This window comes from Rhinolophus hipposideros (genome assembly GCF_964194185.1).
Source record: "Rhinolophus hipposideros genome assembly, chromosome: 7".
Taxonomy (NCBI): Eukaryota; Metazoa; Chordata; class Mammalia; order Chiroptera; family Rhinolophidae; genus Rhinolophus; species Rhinolophus hipposideros.
This window is the reverse complement of record NC_138053.1, coordinates 8417803-8442120: the sequence shown is the minus strand read 5'-3', so window position 1 is coordinate 8442120 and position 24318 is coordinate 8417803. Positions and strand designations below refer to the sequence as shown.

The 24318-nt window shown below is 50.2% G+C and overlaps 1 protein-coding gene across 4 annotated transcripts in view; it reads left to right on the top strand.

Annotated features, from left to right (window-relative positions):
- CUX1 (cut like homeobox 1) overlaps positions 1–24318 on the top strand; it is a 349252-nt gene that overhangs the window by 255715 nt on the left and 69219 nt on the right. Inside the window, exons 10-16 of one of the 4 annotated variants that reach the window (XM_081054321.1) lie at positions 369–473; positions 6515–6697; positions 16001–16059; positions 19336–19384; positions 20151–20247; positions 21259–21930; positions 23021–23086. In XM_081054321.1, the coding sequence (XP_080910447.1) occupies positions 369–473; positions 6515–6697; positions 16001–16059; positions 19336–19384; positions 20151–20247; positions 21259–21930; positions 23021–23086 (1231 nt within the window). Of the gene's footprint in view, positions 1–368; positions 474–6508; positions 6698–16000; positions 16060–19335; positions 19385–20150; positions 20248–21258; positions 21931–23020; positions 23087–24318 lie in introns of all 4 variants that reach the window. The other 3 variants (XM_081054320.1, XM_081054322.1, XM_081054323.1) reach the window with 3 other exon arrangements.

Genomic DNA, 24318 nt, shown 5'->3' with positions numbered 1-24318 from the left:
CTCCCAGGAGTAATCCTGCAATAAAATCTTCGTGGTCTATGAGAATAGAAAGAAATTGAATCAAAAGACTCTATTTCCACTTGTATTTATTCAGTCTGGGAAATTCAGTGGGCCGGAGCGTTACTATCAGCAGGGGATTCCTTGCTCCTAGCGTTAAATTACTGTCATAATCGCTCAATTATTTCTTCCTTGTACTGTTTAAAATAAAAATCCATCACATTCTCTGTTTTTTTCTAGCATTTATTAGGTTGAGTGTTTAGGAAAATCAATTATAGTCAGTCAGGCATGAATTGATGAATGTTCTTGTAATAATTGTCAGTTGTTAAACTGAATGTACTTTTTCTTCTCACCCTTTTCATTTCCTTCAGAGGGCAGAGGTGGCTCAGAGAGAGGCGGAGACCTTAAGGGAGCAGCTCTCATCAGCCAACCACTCTCTCCAGCTGGCCTCGCAGATCCAGAAGGCGCCAGACGTGGTGCGTAGCTCGGCCCTGTGTGGACTGTCCACCTGGTGTCTGTACCTCTGTGCTACAGCTGCTTTCTTCTTTTGCTTGTAAACGTTCCTGTGGGCAATAGTGTCGTAAACAATACTGCTCTCTTGGAGAGGACTGCTTGTAACAATTTGGGGATGGAATTTGTCAGGGTCACAGGAAGAGTTTGCCAATTATGCCTCGATGCTCTGTTCTGTGGTCAGTGACGCCGCCCTATGTGGAGGAGGGGACAAATCCCATCACTAACGGGAGCATCTTCAGGGCTAGGCTTGTGGGGTGGCGGCTAGGGGTGGGTGGAGATCTGAAACTGGCGCCTTGCCAAAATTATGCAGCAAAATTGGAAGTTCGGTCTTCTGAGTGTGTCCTTCCAGAGTGAGCGAGAGTTGGTGATGAGCTGGGAGGGCCAAAGAGGTAATAACATAACGGGCGGCTCCAAATCCGTGTGGTCGCCACGATCTCACCTGAAGTTGCTTCAGGAGGAGTGAGACACATATCCTGGTCCTTTTGCCTCTTGATTTTTTCGAGGATTAGTAAAAGTTGCTCTTGGCCAGAACTTTCTCAGCTCGATCAAGGCAGCTTTGAACTGTCGGATTCTAGACTCCCCTTCAGTGCTGTGCAGTGATACGGAGCGCTGTGTGGTTAAGCCACACCCCTCGGCTCAGACTCCAGCTCTGTGATGTGACTTTGGGCAAGGGGCTTGACCTCCCTCAGTCTGTTTCATCATCCATAAACAATGGGTTTCTACAAGGGTTGCAGAAACCATTATGAGCAAAGTGCTTGGAGCAAGCCTGATACGTAGTACATCCTCAGGAAACCTTAGCAGCTACTCTTACTGTGCTGGCATCGTTCTCGCTTATCCAGGAGCCCCAGTTTTGAAGCTCAGCTTCGTCACTACTTCATTTACACACCTCAGGTAGTTAAACATCCGAGGCCTCAGATTTCTTGTGTGTAGAGTAAGGAATAGGTGATCCCGAGATCCCTTCATCTCTGACAGCCTGTGGTGAGTGAACCACACTCGAGGTGTTATTTTATTTTACAAAGAGTCGGAGCCCTTGCTGTGTGCCAGGACGCATAGTGGGCACACACTAGGAGAGCGAGGAGGAACGAGCCAGGCCCTTCCCAGAGAGAGCACAGTCAAGTCGGGAACATGCTGTTATAAGTTCACGTGTGAGTGTGACATGTGTCAGTTTGGCAGCCATTGTTCCACCTAACCCATAAGGTGAGGTACTGTTATTTCTTTATATGGATGAGGAAACGGAAGCTCCATGAATGTAAATCCCTTGCCCCAGAGAGCTTGACCACAGTAGCCAAGCCAAGCCTCGACTGGGGCCCTGTGCCACCTCAGACGGGACTCCTAAATGATTCCTCAGGAATAAATCTAAAGCCAAGTTTTCGTGTTACGACCCCTTTTGAGAATGGATTTTTGTTTCCTTTCTTTAAATTAACATTAAACAAAACATGATTTAAGTGTCTCGGGATACAGAGAAAAGTTTTCCATTTAAGGAACCATCACGTCCTTTGTACTTCATGGACTCTGGTGTTAATTTTACCTGAAATGTCCCCTTGGCTCTGTCACCATCCCCTCATCCAACTGTACCTGGACTGGACCCAGCACCGTAGCGGGAGGAAGCCCCCCGAACGCAGTCAGTACAGCTTCTCCCGGCTCTGTGGTCAGTCCTGCTCCTCTGGAGAAAGCCGTCCATCTAACGTGTCTACACAGGGCTCCTGAGCTAAATGCTTTGATTGAAAGGATTTCTGGCACCATCCTGGACTGAAGCAACCAAAGCAGTTCAGAAAGAAATGGATGTTTTTGCCGGTAGAGTAAGTTGTGGACCCTCAGGGTGCTTAAACACTTCATCGTCGGTTAAGTGCAGTGTTTACATGGCACAGGTTCAGTCTCCAGGAGCAGCCCTGCCAGGGAGTGAGCACAGGTAACTGGGCCAGCAGGCAAATGTCTGTTGGGCTTGGCTGGCAGAACTCAGCAGGGAACAGTAGAGTCCATAGATGTAGCGAAGGCCAAAACCATCTGTTGGGTGTCTAACTGGAATTGCCAGTTTGGAAAGGTGAGCTGCCACCCAGAGAGTGCCTGCTCCGCGTTCGGGGCCGTGCTAGGGTTTTATGTGGCTACTTCATTCCTGCCTCATGTCACCATGGTCAGGAGAGGCAGGTTTTATTACCCTCATTTTACAGGGAAGGTAACTGAGGCTCAGAAGAGTTAAGTAATTTGCCCAAAGTCACACAGCTAGAAAATGATCAAATGGGCATTTAATCCTAAATTTGCCCTACTCCAAAGTCTACTCTTTTCCCCACATCCAGCTAACCCCACCTTCATGTGTGTTAAATGGGACAGAATATATGTAGGCCCTTTGTCAGGTATTTATAGACAAATATTATTAGTGCAGGGCTCTGGTGCACCACGCCAGGCCACCTTCTTGAACCTAAACAAGCCATAATATTCGAAAACACACCTGTCTGTCTCGCAGGTACATCTGTCTAGTGCACACACCAGCTAGATCTGGCCTGTTTTGACCACTCGGTGTTGGCAGGAATAGAGGTGGCCATGAGAGAAGGAAGGAAAGCTGAGCTTCCCATTCCTTCTCTTTCCCCTGCTGGAGTAAATAACAGTTAAGATTAGCCTTGACTTGAAGTGTCTGTCTCGGGCTGGGCCAGGTGCACCATCATTTCACAGTTAGGTTTTCCTCATACTGAGTATTGCTTCTCCATCTCATTTATATTTAATATGAAAATAGCTGCAGGATAAAAGAGATAGTTATCTAGCTTACTTCAGCCTCGGTGTTCTAGTCTCTGTGGGAGGACTCACTAAACAGTTACACAACTTGTGATATTTCACGCAAGCAGGTTGGGAGAGAGGGGAGGCAAACGGTTCAAAGGGACAAAATTTAATGGGCTACTAGCTCAGGAACTTGTTTTTACGTTTGTTTCTCCCTTTGGAAAAACACCTCTGTCACTGTCATCTTAAGCCCTGCCCTTTTTTTTTTTTTTTTTAAATGTTTTTAGACTCTACAAAGCATTCCCAATATCCTGGCTGTGAAGCCATCAGAGTCCCCACCCCCAAGAGCGAGCCCTCCTGAGGAATGCAGGACACCCTTACAGGCCTTGGAGGCCTGGGGTCGTGGGACAGGCTCTCAGGACCTCGTTCGGGTACCCACAGGGGCCTGTTGTCAGACCTGAGAGAGCCAGTCCCTTCAGAGGCCAGGGTCCTGACCCCAAACCCCATCAGAATCACCAGGGAGTCCTGGGCCCTATTCCAGAACCCTGAACCACAGTCTCCGGAGTAGGGCCTGGGACCCATATATTTGCTAAAGCCCAAGTGATTCAGGCGCCGCTGAGCTGAGGCCTAGACAGACAGGAGGGAGCCCATGGTCCCGACCCTCTGGCTCCAGGGACGCCTCACCCCAGCAATGATCTCACCAGCATCTGAGCCGCCTGATACCGCCCTCCCTACAGCTGGAATGGCCACCCCTCCTCTCAGCACCAGAGACCCCGCCATTATCACCCAGGCGCACACCTCTCCCGCCACCTGTGGGATCATTTCCGGGGCCCACTAAGCAAAACTTCCTTCGTTTTTCGTGTGTCTTCATGATGGGACAACCGGAATGCCCTTGTGTGACGGGAGTGAGCCACATTTGGGCTTCGAGTAGGGTGGTCTTTTCTGTCTTACTTCCAAGACCTTGGGGTATTTACGTCATCTCATCTAGTTTGCAAGACATGAATGATTTCTGCTATGTTGTGGATGAGAAATCTGTGGCCCAGGTTCCTGAGTTAGTTAATGTGCCCAAGGTCTTACAGTCAGCTTGTGGCCAGGCCACACTGGGCCCCAGGTGTGGAGCCGACAGCCCTCTGGGTCTGCCTACCCCCAGGTCCCCATCCTTGGCCCAGGGTCAGCACTGCGAGCTGCCGTTTTTTACATATATTATTAGAACCACTTATCCCTCGTCTCGTAACTTGCACTTGCCTGTTGAAAACATCCGACTACCTTTTGGCTTGTTTTATAGACTCTTTCCCTAAGAGCACTTGGAACAGTTTCTATGGCTGGCACGCATCAGATTGGACAATCGGTAAATAAGTTAAATTAGATAACATGGCTCAATCTGTATCCACCATGAGATTGGCCTGCCTGGATATCACTGCCATGGAGTCCCCTCGCTGCTCCCCCAAGCCTGCCGCCACACGTCCAGGCACCTCTGGACACTGTTCTGAGCATTCACTAGCAGGCACCAACATACCCCCTCCTTTGAGCTGGCCTCTCAGCATCGGGCCCTGCTCCCTGCCCTTTCCAACCCATGTCCCCACCCTGAAATGGAGCCCCTCTTCCTTCTGACGAGCTCCACTAGCCCTCTTCCACTGTGCCCTCCTCAGGGCTCACCTCCACGTGCTTCTCTCACTGTTCTCTTAGGCGCTGACCCCCTGCCACTGCTGGAGGACTTGTCTTTGGCCCCCTGACCTTGGTCCAGCCGGTGTTGTCTAGGGTGGTGCTTCCTAAACTCTCCATGGAGAAGGACCGTTTTGTTTTGATTTTTAAATTTCCAATCAGTCACAGACTGATAATTTTATAAAATGCAATAAAAACGTCCCAGCAATGTCAAACTGCTATAAACGTTTCTAAACACTTACCCTCAATTTCTGTGCTTGTGTCACTGTGTACCGGCAACGATTTGTGAATTGGCCTCAGTCTGGGGAGCACACTCTGAACGGAACTGGTCTGGACAGCATGTACCTTTTAAATAAGCTGGCGGGAAGATGCTCGCTGGGGCCCCAGGGCCATGAGCAGATTCGCCAGAAGTTGGGAGAAATGTAAATCTTATTTTACGATATTACACAAATCACAGAAACAGGAAGGAGTCACTTCTTTGCACACAAAACTTCACATACTTTAATGGTAAAGGCCTTAATTTCCTAGGAGAGAGATGTGAAAAATTATTTCCTTGGGTGACTAGCTGTCCCCAAATGTGAAAACCCCATGACAAGCACACCGTGCATGGAATGGTATGGTGCCCCTGCCAACGAGGGCTGCGAATGGCAGCAAGGGTGGTGGCATTCTGCACTGCGGTGTGAGCTGGCCCAGGTCTCCGCTGTCGCAGAGACCAGGCCGTCCCGGTCGGTCGTACCCAGAAGTGCATCCATCCACCCCACAGAAAAGCTTCCCCATCGTTCAGTAACCTTGTTACTCTAAAAACTTGAAAACAATACTGTTTTAGTCCTTGAGAAGTAGAATTATGAATTTGACTTTTTTTTTTTTTACACCTTTTCCCTCTTGCCTATTTTCCACAATGAGCAAATTGGGGAGTGGTAAGTTTTTAGAACATGAATCATCATCAGAATTTCTAAGCAAAGGAACCCCAAATGTGCGTCTTCCGCACCTTTTAACTGTTTAAAATGCTGACTCTGAAAATCAAACTGTCGTCAAACAGTATCTCGGTATCTAGATAGCTTAGTAATGAATCAAAGGGACATTGAAGCCATCTGTGGGAAGAGATCTGAACACTTTGGAACATTCCAGAGCCTTCTCATTTGCCATTCCCCTGGCTGGAGCACTCGTCCCCCAGCCACCAGCAAGGTTCTTTCTGTCGCCTTTTTCAGATTTTTGCTCAGATATCACCATGTCAACTCTGACCCCGTGTCCCCTCCCTGCTTCAGCTTTTCTGTGGCACTTATCACCACCCAACACACTTCATGCCACTAAAAAGTGCATTTAATGGGTCTCACCCATCCCACTGCCTGAAAGCCCTGTGCAGAGAGGGACTTCCACCCTTTTGTCCCCTGCTGCATGCCTGGTACATGGTGGGTACTCGTAAACGCTTGTTGAGTGGACAAATCGCTATGGCAGCTCGCTGTGCAGATGGAAAAGCGGTGTGGGGAGGGCAGTCACAGGTCCGATGCCGGCAGAGGCTCATGCCCACATCCTCCCATCTGCCTGCTTTGCCGTGGTTGCCAGCGCCACTAACGCCGAGCGCCTGCCCAGAGCCGTGCAGCTTTGTCATTTCCTTTCTTTTTCCCAGGAGCAGGCTATCGAGGTGCTGACCCGCTCCAGTCTGGAAGCTGAGTTGGCCGCCAAAGAGCGGGAGATCGCCCAGCTGCTGGAAGACGTGCAGAGACTCCAGGCCAGCCTCACCAAGCTGCGGGAGAACTCAGCCAGCCACATCTCCCAGCTCGAGCAGCAGCTCAGTGCCAAGGACAGCACACTCAAAGTAAGGGTGTGGGGGGGCTGGCGGGCGCGGGGGCCTGGATACACGCATGCACACCTCTGCCCTCCTTCCCTCTGACCCTGCCTCTTCTGTCCCCGGGGTCTGGGATGCCCGTTGGGGACAGTGGCCATGGCAGGAGGCCTCCTCTTGGAAGCTGCCTTCTTGGCCCTGCCTGGGCCATAGCTCAAGGTGTTCTCATTCCGTGGTCTGCAAAGGTTACGGTTAAAAATCATTCTCCTGTAAAAGCAGAAGTGACTGCTTGGGTATTTCTCAGTCTGAGCTCTAATCATCAACAAAAGTTTTTCCCTCCAGTGAGAACAGAATAACAAGGCATGAGGCTCCCCTGGGGACCTCACTCAGAAGTGTGGTTCTTTTTTAGAGGGCATCACGTCTGCAGTTGTCAGCAGCTGTAGCAGTCTTGAACCTCTTGAAGTAGCTAGCCTCAGAGTCCTGGAGCCCAAGGTGGACTTTGAACCCCTCTGCCAGCTCCTGCCTGGATGGCGCTTCCCTCTTGACCGGCCATCCCTTGCATGCAGCACTTGGTAGAAACCCCCATTCTCAGTGCCCGCCCACCCATGGCACTGCTTCACCACCTGAGAACCGGGCCCACAGTGCTGGACCTGGAGATTCTGGGTGCTTCTTGGGTGGGGGTAGAGTGTGTGTCAAGGTGTAGACGTGCCATTCGTCCAGCTTCGCTGGCCTTGCCGGATTTTTGGAGGAAGCCACCAGCAGGAGGACCCAGTACCCTGAAATTAAGGCTTTCCCTGTGCCTAAATAAAATGAAAGCAAGAGGCACACTGAGGGCACGCCTGCCTCAGCCCTGTGCGCCACGCCCTCAAGCCGCAGGCCACTTTGTGTCTCTCACCCCTGTGACGTACCACAGCGGCCCAAAGTTGGGTGTCACTTTAGCGTGGACCTCACACAATAGGTCTCTTTCCTCCCACGTGGAGTCCTAGCTGTCCAGCCAAGAGCTACGCCCTCGTGGTGTTTCTCTCAATTGGATATCCCAAATGCAGAACCCAGGATCTTTTTCAGTGTTGTTGTTGTTTTTAATCATACTTTATTTATGATTGAAGTACTAGTATAATTTGAAGATAATCCGGGGACCCTCAATTCATAACATGTCAGAGCCAGAAGGGACTCTGCACAGTATCTTATTTGAAGATGAAGAGACAGGAGAGCGAGGGTGTGGGGCACCAGCTCCCAGGCCAGAGCTTCCCACATGTTGCCGTATCTACCTAGCCTCAGCGATGCCCATTCGAGCCTCCTCCTTCCTGGCTCAGTGTCCATTTGTGGGGTGCGTGAATGAATGAGGGACCGACCACCAAGTATAGTCATTGTGTACTAAACAAAGTGGATCGAGATTGGTTATAAAAATGTCAGGACGACCTTTTCTTATATGAAGTGATTCTAGAAAGCAGTTAGGTCCATTTAGATTTTTTTTTTCAATTGAGATTTTTCTTCTCAACACATGACCACGTTTCTGACCCAGAACTGAGTTCCCAGCAAGTCTGTCCTCTTGGCAGCTCGCTGGCACTGGGGGCACCCAGTTCTCCCTCTCTGGTTTCATCTTTGCCTCTTTGGGGTAGGTTTCACCCACTGCCCGGGAAACTGTCGGTGCCTGGGCCTCTCTGGGGAGATGCTCTTTGACTTTGGGAGGATGGTTGAGACCTGGTCACGTTTGTCATCAACCATGGCATTTCCTTCTCCAGTGTGTCTTTTTCTCTCTTCAGCCTGCCCAGTTAGTACCACTACTCATTTTTTATTTCTCCATTAAATCAAATTTTCTCATGTTATAGCCATTTCTGACCCTAGCACTGGCATTATTATTAGATGATTTGCTTTTCTCTCCTTTGTTACACTTAAAGGGTTTGACTCAAATATATTCTGCATATGACTACATAAGAGGGAGGCTGTAGACCTTACATTTTTTTTTATGATAGAGCAATTTCTTCTAAATCAGTTAAGGTTTTAATGTTTGCCTTCACAAAAAATGAAACACAGTTTTCACAAATTAATGTTCTTTATCCATATCTTGGGGGAATTCTTTAATACTGTGCAGTTAATGAAACAATTCAGCAATACTTCTTCCAAAATTATTGCTCCCTTATCTTCATCTGATCTAATAATCAAAACATATCCTCTAGTAACAAGACTTCTCTGATTTTAATTATCTTAACCCCTTGTCGCCAGGAGTGAAGATCTCCCTGATATCGAACCCTCACACAAAAGGCATTAGCCTCCCCTAAGGGAATAAGGCTAATTGAATGAGATACCTTCCCTGGGCTTTTCTCCCCACCTCCATTCCCTCCCCCTAATGTGTATAATTTATAGTCTCAAGTCTAAACTAAGCAGTGATATAATTATTAGGAAAATATTTTATGAATGAGTCCTGTCAAAGTGACAGCCTGATGCTTTTGCGACATGGGTCTCTGACCCAGCAGTGGTGGCCACTCAGAAGCAGCAAGGAGCTGCACCTGAACTTCCCGGGGGCTCTCCTCCTCCTGCCTCCCCGACCCCCTTCCCTCTTGGATCAGGTTGTCCAGCTTTGAGGGCTCTGGAGCACACACGGGGCTCGAGTTAGGATCGGTGTGAGGGGGCCGCAGTGTCCAGCCGTCCCAGTGTCTTGGAGTGTGGGTGGCTTTGCCGTGAACATTGACAGTGGCTTTGAGACAAATGCTGATGTGCTTAGTCACAGATGGAATGCAGAATCTTGAGATGAGCGAGTCTGGAGCTTATGGGGGTTCCCTGCACCAGCACACTCTGGCGGGGCACTCTGTAATGGGGTAGATATGGGGACTACCTGGTCTGCCTTCTCTAGCACCTTGAAACTGCATCTCTTTGCGATTGATATTTCTTCCTTTCACTTAAACAATGGATTTGTAATTTGTTGAGGATAAATGGACTGTTGGGTGTTTACCAGTCTTTCTCTCCCTGTGTTCCACTTTGTCAAGCCAAGTTCACCATAAAACTCTCCACATAGAGTGGTGCCTCCTCTAACCTTTAAATAGTCGTGGAAACAGACTCAGGAGTGGGAGAATTTTCTACCTGTCTGATCTGACAAGCGCTCAAGCACAGTGCCACTCGTAAAGGATAATTCTGTATTTGTAATTAATGAAACAACCCAACGGCCGTTTCAAGGCTGCTATTCTGTTGGAACACTTTAAAACAGAGACAGTCTAATTAAGCAGTCACATGCATTATGCTCACTATAACACAGAAAATAATGCTACCAAAAGCTTCATTTTAGGATGGTATTTATAAGAAAGGCTAGCTAAAGGAATGCCAGTCTCCACAGGGAGAAATTATGTTTGTGGGCAGGTATATTCGAATCGCCTGCGGGACTGTCTCCAAGCTGCACTGCTTCCCCAACACCCTGCACCCTCACCCCACCTCCTCAGGTGCTGATGGGTCCCCTTGAGCCACTGTGGAGCATGCTGTGTCACTCAGGAGGTGGGGACAGGAAGGAAAGACTGACAGCTGCTTCTCTAGAGTCCTCCGGTGCCTTTTCTTCTGGACGCTGCCTCTTTGGTTACAAGTTCCCGCACTAGGCAGTGTGTTTACCCTGCACCGAGGCTGCCCTCAGAAATGTTTTCACAAGCATCTTAAACATCTCAGGTGTAAAGCTCTAACATCCACGCCCCATGTGACACGGCTTGGCGAGCGGGCGTGGTGGTGGTCGCTGCCTGTGGAGGGGTGACTGAGGCTAGGAGAGCCCCGGCCTATGATGTCTAGCCTGTGACCATAGAGGAGAGGCCTGTGCGTGTCCCTCCACTGTGCCCACTCACCCGCCGTGAGGGGACACTGACCCTGGACGGCGTGAGCAAGGTCTGACCTCAGCATCCCGGTGACAGAGCCCAGGGCCGAGCTTCCCAGGCTTGTCCTCGTCGGGTCTTGAAGGCAGTGTGAGCAGATGTAAGGAGAGGACAGTGAGCCTTCCACAAGGAGGGCAAAGGGCGAGGTGGCCCCACACGAGGGGAGCATGCAGTGGAGGCAATCTCAACGAAACCGGGGGGCCCTGAGCTATAGGCCTGTAGTTCGGTGTTGGGATTGAGGTAGGAGCTGGAGGTCACAAATGGGTTCCTGCAGCATCGCTGTAAGCCAGTGGGTGTTACTGAAAATGCCTTAGGGAGCTAATTATTTACGGGAATCTATGATGAATCCTCTTGGAAAGACACACGTGCCCCTAGTCACTTCTAGGGATAAATCTAGAGGTTTTGCTTGCAGATTGTCCCCAGCTTGTGGCACCCTTAGCTGACCGTGACTTGCAATGTCTAGGAGCCTCCTGTCTGTGATGACACCATTGCATGAGAAGGAGTTGGCTCCCATCCGTCCATGCCTGGGTCACACCTGGATCACGGCTCATGGAAGTTAGCAGTGATCTGTGGCCTGTGACAATATTGCCATCCAGGGGCTCCTCCTCTTCTGTCCAGAGCCACACTTGTCCCGCCTATAGCAAGCCCTCCAACGTAACCATCACTCTCCCCACAAACCGCTGTCTGGCCTTGGGGGTCTCCTCTTTCTATCTCGCATTCTTAGCATCCCTGTACCATGTGCCCAGCGCCCACCTGGCCATCCCTGGGCTTCTTCCCCTTACCCAGCAGCAGGGGCTCCTATGTTTACATACATGCTACTCTCACCGAGGAAACGCACAGACCAGAGAGGGTCCCCATTCCAGTGACAACAAGGTGCACTCTACCTCAAACCCCTGCCCTGGGGTGGGGGGGCCGTCACACAGCTCTGGCTGGTGGCCCCTCAACCCAGGGCCTGGGGTCACACATCAGTGCCTATGCTGTCAGTCCTGGGACTTCTCTGCTAAGAGCCCGGCTCTGATCATCCTGGAGGAAGAAGGTGGAGCCGTCGACGAGCTACAGCACTGTCACCTCTCTCACCTACGGGCTCTTTTGTTGCAAAGAGGTGTGTCTGTCTTGAGCCCTCACTGTGCTGCCGGGAGGAGGAGGCCTTCCCAAGGGTCTTGGCGTTGGTCTCCCTTGCCAGACGTCCCTTAAGTTGGCAGCCCTGGAGCACGGAAAGCCTTGTGTGATAACTTCACCAGGACAGATAGCTTTTATAAATGCAGTGCCTGGTTTGCTGCTCAGCAACATACTTTGCATTTTAAATTAAATTCCATTATTATTTGAGTCTTAGCCAGGATTTTCAGAACTTCATATAGATAATTCTTCTAGCAATTCAAGAAACGTTTGATGAGCACCTACTAAGTTCCTTTAACCACATATAAGCTCTGTATTACTAAATGTATGTGACCTCTGTTATAAAACAGTCATATTTAAGGGGCACTTGGCAGCTGTACTTACTTGCTCATCCTACATTTCCTCACCACTGTCCTTTGAACACCCTCCCCACTTTCCATATGAGGAGCACAAGGCCCAACAGACTAAGCCCTTCCCCCAAGGTCACGCTCAGCCAGGCCGGAACTGGGCTAGCAGCCTGCCTCTGACACCTGACCGTTTCTCTCGCCTGTCTGTATAAAGCCCGGGTGTTCCTTAGATCAGTACCTTTTCAGGAAGATAACCCAGCTCCCAAATTCTGCATTCATGGCACTGGATATAGGGCTGCCTTTCCTGCCAGCAGCGTTTAACATCCGGGGTTGCCCCAGGCATCAGTGTTCCTTCTCCTAGGTCTGCCACAGAACAATGGGGATACTGGGAGATGACAAACTGGAGTGTGGAGAACTTCATAAATGAAACCCCTGGATTCAGAACCACAGAATCTCTTCAGAAACAATTTAGTTATATTCACTACCACCCACCAGGGATAAAGTAATAATAACTAGGGTAACAATAATAACCACCATTATGGAGTCCTTTAGTGTGTGCCAGCGCCAAGCACTCGATGTGCGTTACTTCATTTAATCCTCACAGCAACAATGCACCATGTACATACACCATTATCCCCATTTTATAGATGAAGAAACTGAGGCTTAGAGAAGTGAAGTGTTTTGTTCAGGGTCTGCCTGCATCTCAGTGGCAGAGCCAGGCCTTGGCCCCGCCCTGTCGGTCTCAGCGCAGGCTTGTAGCAGACACTGGCCTGGCCTCAGCACACCAGCCTTTCATTAGGTTGGTGCAAAAGTAACTGCAGTTTAAAAGGTTAATAATTGCAAAACCACAATTACTTTTGCACCAACCTAACACTTCCCCCGAGAACCGCTGCAGGTGGGTGGGGAGGCCTCAGCTCTGCCAAGGTCAGACTGTAGGACTCAGTGATTCTTTTTCTTTCTTTGGGCAGACAGATGGATACCTCTGCAACAACTGAGTCAGGTAGCATATGGGATGCAGAACCAAGCGTAAGTCTGGCCCACCCAGTGAGCGTTAGCAAAATCTGAGAGGAGTCTTTTTCCAGTGAGAACAATAGACTGGAGCACCTGTCGCCCTTTCCAGATTGTCTTCCAAAGTACTTTCCAGGTACCCAGGTACTTTCTGGTCAGAGAGCCAAGCTCAGGATGCTTGATCTTTTTTCCGTGTCAAAGGCCAGTGTTCAGCCCCAGGCCAGGAGTGTAGTTTGGGTCATGGCACTCCTCGGAGACCCCCGTGAGGACAGGTGCTCGCAGGTCAGGACAAGCTTTGTGAGACGCCCCACCAGTCCTCCGTCCAGCTTTCTGCCCAACGAGACAGACACGTCATCAGAGGTTTACAGATGTGGTCTGGGGTTCTTAATTAAGCTGCACCCAGGTAGGTGGCAGAAATTTCAGTGGAAGCCGTTTAGTTCTCAGTGAATACTTGTACCCATCCAAATTACCCAGACTCCAGTCCTAAAGCCTTCTGATTGGTCCCGCATTGAGGGCCCCACACGGCCAACATCTACACTGGGTCCTTGCCTTGTGTCACTTAGCTCAACCCTTTAAGGTAAACGCTGCTGTCCCGTTTTACCAGTTTATTGACTTGTTCAAAGTCACTGGGCTGGGAAGGGACAGAGTTGACTCCAGGTTCAGTGCCATGCCGGGCTCTGAAGTGCACGTGTTTTCCCCTCTTGCCACCTTTCTTCCTGTCTTTCTCCTGACTGCTGAACATGACCAAGCTTTATGTGTTCACTGTCCAGTGTCAGTGAATCTCTCAGTCTAGAAGGTGCTTTTGTATCCCAGCAGCACCGGATAATCTTTCGTTAGGGAGGGCTGGCACGTTAGTGCTTCCTGCTATTCCACTACAGGGAGAAGAATGAACTAATCACTTTTTCATGAGCACCTTCTGAGAATCTTTTGTCGGAAAATGAGTGCATACTACTCCCTGTTTGATTATGGCTGAGAAACCATTATAACACCTAATGTTGGCTAGAGGTCTTAAAAAGGAACTAGGGCAGTGCAGTTTACGCAATGGAAAACAAAGGTGCATGTGCACGAAACTGCCAGCAGATGCAATAGGAAAATATGGGCTAGATGAATTTTGTTTACAAAACACCTGAATTCTTGAAATAGCAGGCAGGGTGGGAGTCAGGCGAATGAATGTTCAGGCTTATGACCAGATGGGCATCTCCTCCCCAACTCTAGAATGTTCTCAGTTGGCTTCAAACTGTGGTTGTAGTCGTGTGGCTGGTCAAGTAGAACCTAAAAAGGCAACTGGAAGCCCTGTAGGTGGGAAAATGCTTTGATTCAACTACCGGGTTTGTTCACCCCAGGCTTAGAAACACGCTAAATCACCAGGACCCCTCCCCCAGCTGGGTCTCTGTATTTTATGTTAAACTGTTTCCCCCACAGAGCTCCCTTTGGGGGATGTCAAAATCAAATTAGTCCAAAACACCTTCATAGAAGGAAGCACCTCTGCTGGCCATCCTGTGCCAGAGGTTCTCGCTGGCAAGAGAGCCCTGCGCCTCTCTGCAGAATCAGGCGCGTGAACGCCTAGGGAGCACGCAGGCTGTAACGGAGCACACTGGAGCATCATCCTGTCTGGGAAACGTGCTGCCACTCCCCTGAGCCCCCGGGGCCGAGGCCAGAGCCCCTCACCTTTCCTCTAAAGGGCCATCTAGGGCCAGGGAGTCAGCTGCAGGTGTTCCCGCAGGACTCACAATGTCGGGGAAACCACTGACCACCCAGCGGAATGGGTCACCGCTCCTAAGATCTCCACATCTGGGGGATCCAGAAGTACAAATGCTTTTTCCTGACGCCTATCTGATGACAACCTCAGCAACAGAGGCGCTTATATCTCTTGTTAGCAGTGTCCCCCCCAAAAGTGTTAACAACCCACTGTAGCCATTAGCTAACCAAGCATTTTTTGTGAAAAGCCACATGTTGCTTTTGAAATGCTGAGAGCTTATTTCATTGTGTTCCATACACAGTGGCCTTTTCCTTGTGCTGTTTTCCACATTTGTAAAGCTTTTTCCTTCTACATTTAAGTTTTATGTTACAACCTTATATTGCCGTGTGTGTGTGTGTGTGTGTGTGTGTGTGTGTGTGTGTGTGTGTGCCTATGTCCACTGACACACACACTAATGCCAGACCAGAGATAAAGGACAGAAGACAACACTGCACATTGTCAACTTTCATTTGGGTATGTTTGCATTTCCTGGATATTTTACAGAGAATGTAGTCAGTGAAATCAGTTTAGTCCGTTTCAGCTGCCGTAAGAGAATATCATAGACTAGGGGACGTATAAACAGCAAACACTTATTTCTCACAGTTCAGTTCTAGAGGCAGGGAAGTCTAAGGTCAAGGCTCTGTCAGATTTTTTTGGTTTTTAATTTTCAAATTTAATCTATGCTTTTTTTTTTAGATTTTGTTGGGGAATATTGGGGAACAATGTGTTTCTCCAGCACCACTCAGCTCCAAGTCCAGTTGCCATTTTCCATCTTTAGTTGCAGGGGGTGCAGCCCACCATCCCATGTGGGAATCGAACTGGCAACACTGTTGTTGAGAGCTCACGCTCTAACCCACTGAGTCATCTGGCCGCCCCTCCAGAAGCTCAGAGGCAGCTCCTTATCTTCAATCTAGTTGTGGAGGGCGCAACTAGACTGGCCCATGTGGGAATTGAACCTGCAACGCTGTTGTTCAGAGCTCGTGCTCTAACCAACTGAGCCATCCGGCCGCCCTGGCACTGTCAGATTTTGTGTGTGGCGAGAGCTCCCTTCCTAACTGCCTCCTTGCCATGTCCTCACAGGGCAGAAGGGGCAAGGGAGCTCTCTCGGGTCCCTGTTATAAGGGCACTAATGCTATCCTGAGGACCCCACCCTCATGACCTGATTACCCCCTAAACCATCTAGTGGTTAGGATCTCAATATAGACATTGGCGGTGGGCACAGACCTTCAGTCCATCGACCTTTTTCAATCTGGCAACTAATAAAGTTCCTCTCTGTTTTCAGCAACTGGAAGAAAAACTCAAAGGACAGGCTGACTATGAAGAGGTGAAGAAAGAACTAAAGTAAGTGTGGAGACGCCTGCTCAGCCACTCACAAGCCAGGGCTCAGTGGAACATTTGCTAAAAACGCCATGCCAGCGAGGGGGCCGCCACGGGTCCCTGCTCTCAGCGTCGGTAGACGCTGCACCACTGGGCCGTGTCCTGGGCTTCCCAGCACTGTGGGTGTTGGCACTCAGACCTCTGCCTGAATTCTTTGGACTCTTTATAAAACTGCATTTAAAGTATGTCCATATGCTCAGACTCAGGGGAGACATTACCGTTATAGAAATTATAAAATATGAACTTGTTTTTCAGCTGTAAGTTCCCCACACAGAAGCAGAGCAGAGCAGGGAAACGTTTGCCAGTTGAAAGAGTACACGTGGCCTCACGCCTCCCTGGCCACATGGACTCCAGGACTTTTCGTCTCCCAACCTCCATTCCCCATCCGAGAGGCACCAGCTGAAAGCCTGTCATCCCTTCAGTGCTCATTGTCACATTCTCAGGCTCAGACATTCCCCCAGACCGCAGTGCACAGCCTGGCCCTCCCGCCCTTGACCCTCCTACAGTTCCCAGACCCTGGTCCTGACCTGTGCCCCAGTTTCCACGCTCTCCGAGCTCATGACCTCCTCCCCCAGCCTGGAGCCCATGGGCAGCCCCCCGCTGTGCACTCGGTTCCGTTCACCCCGGCCTCGCAGTCTCTCCTGGGCTTCGCCTGCCTCCACAGGCAGGTTAGGAAGTCACTGGTGTGTGGACCCCGTCCCAGGAGGCTGTGTTCTCTCCACTGTTGCTTATGGGCTCTGCACTGCGCCAGGGACCCCTCTTCTGTCCCCAGCTAAGCCCTGACCCCTAAGCAGACACCCTGACCCGCACCTCTCCCCTTTCCCTCAAAATCATGCCTGTGGTCCTGGCTTCTCCTCCCGGCTCTGCAGGCTGACCCCCACACCTGGACCTGCCTCCCTTCCTTCCTATTTCTTCCTGCTATTCCATCAGCTCCTTTCTTTCTCGCTAACGTTTTAATTTCTCCTTTTAAAATAGGCCTACACCCACTCTCCATGCTGTTTTTTGTATTCTTAATTCCGTCCCCTCGGGTTTGCTAGAAAAGCCCCTGGAAGGCATCCTCAGCTTTCTCACCACCACATCCAGCAGCCTTCCTCAGCCGAGACCTCCAGCCCCCCAGTGAGGTGCCTCCAGGGGTTCCCCTCAGTCCTCTGCAGTCTCACTCCCTCTGACCTCAGGCAGCCTCTGCCAGCACCTTCTTGGAAGACCCCTAAACCTCTGTACCGCTCCAGCCTCTTCCAGCCCTGTATTCTCTCCCGACCCCACTTCCAGCTTAGGGATGTGTATTTTTTATCTGGTTGACCTTCTGTACCTGCCTCCCCACTCCCCTCTTCCCTTCCTTTCCCTCTTCTTCCTTCCTCAAAAGAAAGAACGTGTGTCCAGTCTCCTAGTGTCGAATCAGAGGAACTGATGTGAAGGCCTTCGCCCAACCCCCACACTCCCCACTCTGAGGTCAGTCCCACACCCACCTCTGAACTGGCTTCCACTCCTAGGAGCTAAGGCCTGCAACACGTCCCTGACCTGTCCCCTCCCGCCCGTCCACCTGCCCAGCTGGCGCTCACCCTCCTCCCAGAGCAACCTGCCCACCTTCCTGCCAGTCCTTTCTGTTCTGTCCACGCACCCTAGCCCCCCACCACACATCAGTATCCGAAAGCCACCCCACACAGTGGTTTTCGGATCAAACGTGTCCTTGGTCTCCCACTTCCTAGTGAGCCAAGTGCCTTTCCAGACACACACCCACATTCCAGGCCTATCTCTGCCCCGGGGTCCCTCACCCCCGGTGGTCTGTTACGTATCCTGCTCCTTCAAGCCTCTTCTCAAACTGTGACTCCTCAACAGATAGACCCTGTCTCTAGCCTGACGAAGCCTCTCCTTGCCACGGCCCCCACAGGTTTTCTCTGTCCCGTGCTGTCTGGATTCTGTCTTCTACCGAAAGAGCCCATAGTGTTTGGCAGGGCGATGAGCAGTGGTTCTGGTTCTCCAGTGTCGTGCACGAAATAGGTCGTCGTAAATATCTGTTGAATAAATGAAGAGACACTGGTATTTTCAGTATAAACTTAGAGACTCATTCAGTCTTCTCTTACATGATCCTGAAGAAGCTCTCAGATACGAATATAGTTGTGAACAGCGTGATGGCCACCAAAAGGGGACAAGTTCCAGACTCTGCCTCATGCAATGGGTCCAAGTTCTTTTCATTCTTCCAATAGATCACTATGAAATAAGATCACATGATTTATCCGTTAGCTCCTCTTTATTCTGTTTTGTTAGTTTACATACCACCCGAAAGTACAAACCATAGAGAAACTAAGAGCTGTCAGCTGCTTACTGAACCTCGAGGTGCCATGGCAAAAGGTGGTCTCCTGGGGCCCTGGGCATTTTTACACACCGTGCTCTCTTGGTGACACTTCCATGAGCTTAAAGAGGGCAGGGGCTAAAGTCACGGCTCCGAGAATGCTGGGAGAACACAGGTGGCCATGCCGGGGACGCATAGCTGGCTCTCATCCTTGTGTGTGAGGGGTACACCCACGTGGACACACTTGCCCTTTCCTCCCCGATAGACTCACAGGAAGAAAGCAGTGTCCACGCTAAGGAATGCTGGAAACAGCAGTTCTAGGCCCCTGAAATCACCCAGCTGTGGGACTTGTTGGAACAGGCCAGAGACTGATGGGATTTCAGTGACAAGGAGAACAAAGGACAAATAAACCTGCTCTCCCATACCTTTGCGACAGTGCTCCTTCCCCGGCTGCGGCTGCAGAGGTCTGTGCCAGCTCTCGAGCCACACAGTGGTGGGACCTTGCTCTTCGCCGATCTACACACACATACCACCACCACCACCACCCACCCCAGCTACCAAGTGGACGTCTGGGGAGGTGGCCCCGGAGTGCCGAGGTTTCTCTCTGGCTTCCTTTTTCCAACTCTTTCATTCCTGCCGCTAAACTTTACAAATACATTCCACTTGCAACAATGTTATGTCTGTGTTCAACTTTAAAATTATAACTCCGAACAGACCTGGTGTGATTCCATATGGAGTGATTTACATGCCGAGCAAGAAACTTGCTGGCCAACTGTTAGTTGAGTAGTTATTCTAGAGACACTATCAGATTATAATGCTGCCAGGGAAGTTGTTAAAGTTGTCAGTTCCTCCATTCCTGGAGAGCAGGAAATTGTGATGTTGATGCTCATTAGTATGGCTATTACCGAAGGTATGAGTCGGAAATAACCACTGTATCTTGCTCTTCGCAGTATTCTGAAATCCATGGAGTTTGCAGCGTCCGAGGGAGCTGGGACACAGGTACACGGTCTCACTTTGCTTTCCGTGTGTGTGAGCGTCAGCGCGGCCCCAGTCCCTGCTCATCCCCAGGCGGGCTTCCCCGTCTCTCTCTTTCCATGAGACCTCTCACCTGTAGCTGACCACTAATTCCTCAAGAACGTTTAAGCAAATTATCTTTATTTAAAAAGAAAAGTTTGTGTTTTCCAAACTGGTAACTCAATTCAAGTGAAATTGTGATTAACTTGGTACTAAGGACTTGGATATAAACAATTTCAGACCATGTTAAAGATCAGCTCGAAAAGGACTGACTTTAGGAACTTTCATTATCTACTGCCTCCCATGGAGGAGCTACAGGGGCAGGGTGACAATAGCACATGGTAACCTGGTGGCCAATTAAAATTCAAGTCATCAGATGGAATCCTGCTCCTGGTGCCCAGAAGGCAGCTGACTCTTGGTGGCTGGCACCTTTACAATGAGTGATTCTCTGACAGGTGTGTGGCTCGGCAGCCAGTCCCGTTGCCAGATGAGGCATAGGTTTTAGACCGCGTGAATGGGGGGACAGAATCGAGAGTAGTTAGAGTTATCTAGAAGAAGAAAAATGACCTCCACTAAAATGAATTCTTTTGGAAAGGACTTGAGTGTTTCCCACATGTGTGTGAAGCATCTTCCGGGGAAGTCAGATTTCATATGTGTCAAAGTGAGAGAGTTGGGTGGGAAATGGTAGGAGCAGGCGTTGCGGGAGCGGGAGGCCGCCGACGCGCAGTCAGCCCCGCTGTGCCCTGTCTAGGACGCATCCAAGCCCCTGGAGGTGCTGCTGCTGGAGAAGAGCCGCTCGCTGCAGTCCGAGAACACCGCCCTGCGCATCTCCAACAGCGACCTGAGCGGTAGGTTGACAGGGTGTCGCGTGCCGTGCTCGGTCCCTTCCAAGGGGCGAGGAAGACGAAGGTGAACCGTGAGTCTGGGCCGATGCATGACGGGAACATCAGCAGTTGATACGAACCTTGACTAACTAATGAGTGTTTGGTCTCCTCTTCATCCTCCTCACCGCTCCTCTCCCTCCCTCCCCCGCCCGCTTAAAGACGGTCAAGGTGAGACGTGTGGCCGCAGAGCATCTGCGGAGCTCAGTTAGAGCCAGTGTTTCAGGAGGTAGCAGGAGGGACACTCGGAGGATGTTGGCTTTCTGATCTTTTCCTAGTTGTGCGGCCTCTCTCTCGTGGTGTCTCTGGGGCTGCTGACAGGGCTAGCCCTGCCCTTCCAGGCTCAGTGGAGCTTTTCTTCCTTTGTCAGGTTTTCCTTGGGAACGCATTCCCCATCCTTAGCCTTTCTTTGCTCGTCCCAAAATGGTGGCGTCACTGACTGCTTCTGGTTTTGGCAGCTGGTAAACCGTTTAAAAGTGTCTCGGGCTCCGATGATATTTCATTCTTAAAATGTGCGTGCCTTCGATCGAGTGGACTCGGTACAGTGCATTCGCCTCAGAGCAAGTGGTGTGAGAGAACCTGTTGGTCCCAAAATGTCAGTGTTTGCTGCTTCTCAGGTGGGGCCCTCCTGGTAATAGCTCGAATGCTAGAGGCCCGATCAGAGGCCTGCGACCTGTCAACTCTTTACTGTGTGTGGTACCGGCTCCTTGTCACTTTAAGAGTTTGAATCTATGTGAAGGGGACTCTCCAGGCTGCAACGTACAAGAAAGGTGCAAACATGAAATGCATGTTGCTTGTTTCCGGGGGGCCTTGTTTGGCTGATTTAAAAATTCAATTGAAAAACAAACCAACACACCTCATTGGCCCTTGTAAAATCTGCACTTTTTTTTCCCTTTTGTGGGGCAAACTGCATTTTGGTCTTGGTTTTTTTTCCCTTTTGAATCCCCCATAATGCATTATGTTTGCCCTTCCTTGTAGGGTCAGCCAGGAGAAAAGGGAAAGACCAGCCTGAGAGTCGGCGTCCTGGACCTTTGCCGGCCCCCCCTCCTTCTCAGTTGCCCCGCAACACAGGGGAGCAGGCTTCCAATACTAATGGTACACACCAGTTCTCACCAGCGGGGTTAACTCAAGACTTTTTCAGCTCATCCCTGGCAAGCCCCAGCCTACCCTTGGCTTCTACGGGAAAATTTGCACTAAACTCTCTCCTCCAACGACAGCTAATGCAGTCCTTCTACTCCAAGGCCATGCAGGAAGCAGGAAGCACAAGCATGATTTTTTCAACAGGTCCATACAGCACAAACCCCATACCTTCCCAAAGTCCATTACAACAAAGCCCAGATGTAAATGGCATGGCGCCATCCCCCAGCCAGTCAGAAAGTGCGGGGAGCGTCTCCGAGGGCGAGGAGATAGACACTGCAGAGATCGCCCGGCAGGTGAAAGAGCAGTTGATCAAGCACAATATTGGACAGCGCATTTTCGGACATTACGTCTTGGGACTGTCTCAAGGGTCTGTGAGCGAGATTCTGGCCCGGCCCAAACCATGGAATAAACTGACCGTTCGTGGCAAGGAGCCTTTCCACAAGATGAAACAGTTCCTCTCCGACGAGCAGAACATCTTGGCTCTTCGCAGCATCCAAGGCAGACAAAGAGGTGAGAGACTTTGGTGGGTTGGCGCCAACATGTGAGCCCATCACAGAGTTGTGTGTGCATGTCTGTGTGATGAAACATTTGTGGATCACATCAGGTAAAATTCTCTTCAGTTCTACCATTTCCAGAGCTCAAGGGTCAACTGGCATGAGCTACTGAAGCTGTTAGATAAGGGAGATTGGGCTCTGAAACTTACTCAGCAGCTCGCATGTAGTAAACTTAGTATTTCAGTGCTGAGTACTGGATCAGGGTGGGGAATTACATGACGTACAGCATCCTGGCATGTTTAGTGTGCAGTGGTCCGATTGGCCTGGGTGCTGGCCTCATGTGGGGAGGAGCCCTTGGGTACCATCCCGCCCTAGAGCAGCAGCCGCAGCCAGGGTCGCTCCTCACACAGCATGGGGAGAGTGTATCAACCACGTGTCCCGTCCCCTTCCCAGTGCTTACTTTCTGTTAGTGATGTTTAGCATTATGAGCAAAACATGCCTGCCTTGAGTAAAATACACGAAAGCTTTATTAAAACACCCTTCCTACCTCACCTTCCATAAAAACATAAAAAGTCGGTCACGTCTCTAATTGAAAGAATTCCCTCCCTCTGACAAATGGGGACCATTCCGCTCAATCAGCTGTGGTAGAGAGAGGTAATCTCATCAGACATATTTAAAACATCCTGACACTTAGGCTCAGAACAAATGGAGAAGGGAGATGTTTCAAACAGCGTCAGTTTGCACAAAGCACGCTGAGCTTTTTATGGTGATGTCAACCGAAACTAACTGTCCTTGGATGATACTGTGAGCTGTGTCCCCCGGGGACTGGTGGGCGATTTGCTTGGCGGCAGTGCCCCGTCCTTTGCCCCTGGTGGCATTGGTGCCACAGGCCACTCCTTAGGTCTGTCTGATCTCCGTCTGTAGTAGAGCCATGGCCTCTGCAGCCAGTCAGCCAGGGAAGGGCCTCTCCGAAGTTTCTAGTAGCTCCCAAGTTGCACAGGAAGCCCTGAGTGACAGGCGGCTCAGATTTCATGTCACGCAGCCCATATCGTCAACACCACCATCCCCCTGATTGTTTTGTTCTTACCACACTTGTTTTTCAACAGAGAATCCAGGCCAGAGCCTGAACAGACTATTTCAGGAAGTACCGAAACGAAGAAATGGGTCTGAAGGTATGTTGCAGGCAGGTGTTTTTCTTTGCAGTTAGTAACCTAGGAAGCAGCATGTCCTTAGCTGTGGATTTGGGTTAAAACTGTGCAGTGTGATTCTGGCCTGGAACCTGATGGAAAAACAGAGCTAGTAAGTATAAAACAAAGCACGGGTTCAAGTACGCACAGCCCCTTCCTCCTGAGCTGCCTGCACTCTACTGAGCGCAGAAGAGGTGAGAAGTGGCACCAACCGCTAAGAATTAGTCCCCAAGTAAGAATCCCAACCCCCTTCAGATTCAAATTATGCCTTTTCCATTTTCTCAGAAGCAGGTGAGAGAATGACAATTGTTGCTCTGAGAAAAAAATCACATGACTAAGTCAAGTGAGATACTGCTGCTTCCTTGTACTTTCTTTTAACTGAGATATGTTAAAAGTGCTACGGAGTGAACAAATTCCAAACGTAATCAGTTTTCCTATGGGCCCTGGCGAGCCAGCCCCCACTACCCCCTCCTTGGAGTGGCATCGTTAATGGGCTTGGTCCCGGTGGTACGCTGCTTTCAAACGGCGTGGTATGGCAGTTCATATGCAGAAAGGTAGTGAACAATGAGAGCATGTGCCCGAGCTTGGAGAGAGCTGGGGCCAGCCCCTGGGCGCGGCAGCTTCAGTGCATCTCCACGTGGCTATCTGCAAAGCATCACCGTGTGACCGAAGGACTGAACCCTTGTCCTTTAGGGGCTTCTGCAGGCTCCTCTCCTCATTCATAGATTTTTAAAAGGCATTGTGTGCTAATAGATACGGAAATGTTAAGTTCAGCCTCTTCATCTTGTCCATCCAATGATTGATAGGCAGTCAGCCTCAACCCTTTGCTCCCCTTTCCCATTTTTCCCTTTGGGATGCCAGCTTCGTGTACACGTACAGAACCTTGAACATAGCCCTATGCCAAAGCAGTTGTTGGAGTTGCTTTTAAGTGACTCATGAAAAGCATTGCCTTTTAGTCTTTTGTCTTTTTTTGTACCGGATTAAGTAATTTGCTCTCCCTGCTCCCAATCCATGGGTGTCCAGCTTGGGTAAATGTGAGAGCTTGTCCCACTGGCCGAGTAACATTTAGTTTCAGCAGGAAGCCTCTTCCTGCACAGGGTCATGGTACCTGCTGTGAAGTTGCACGCACAGCAGGTACAGGTACCTGGGAGGCCACACCTGCCTCCTTGCCATCACTGGCCTCAGCTCCGGGAGCCATTAATCAGAATGACATCTTC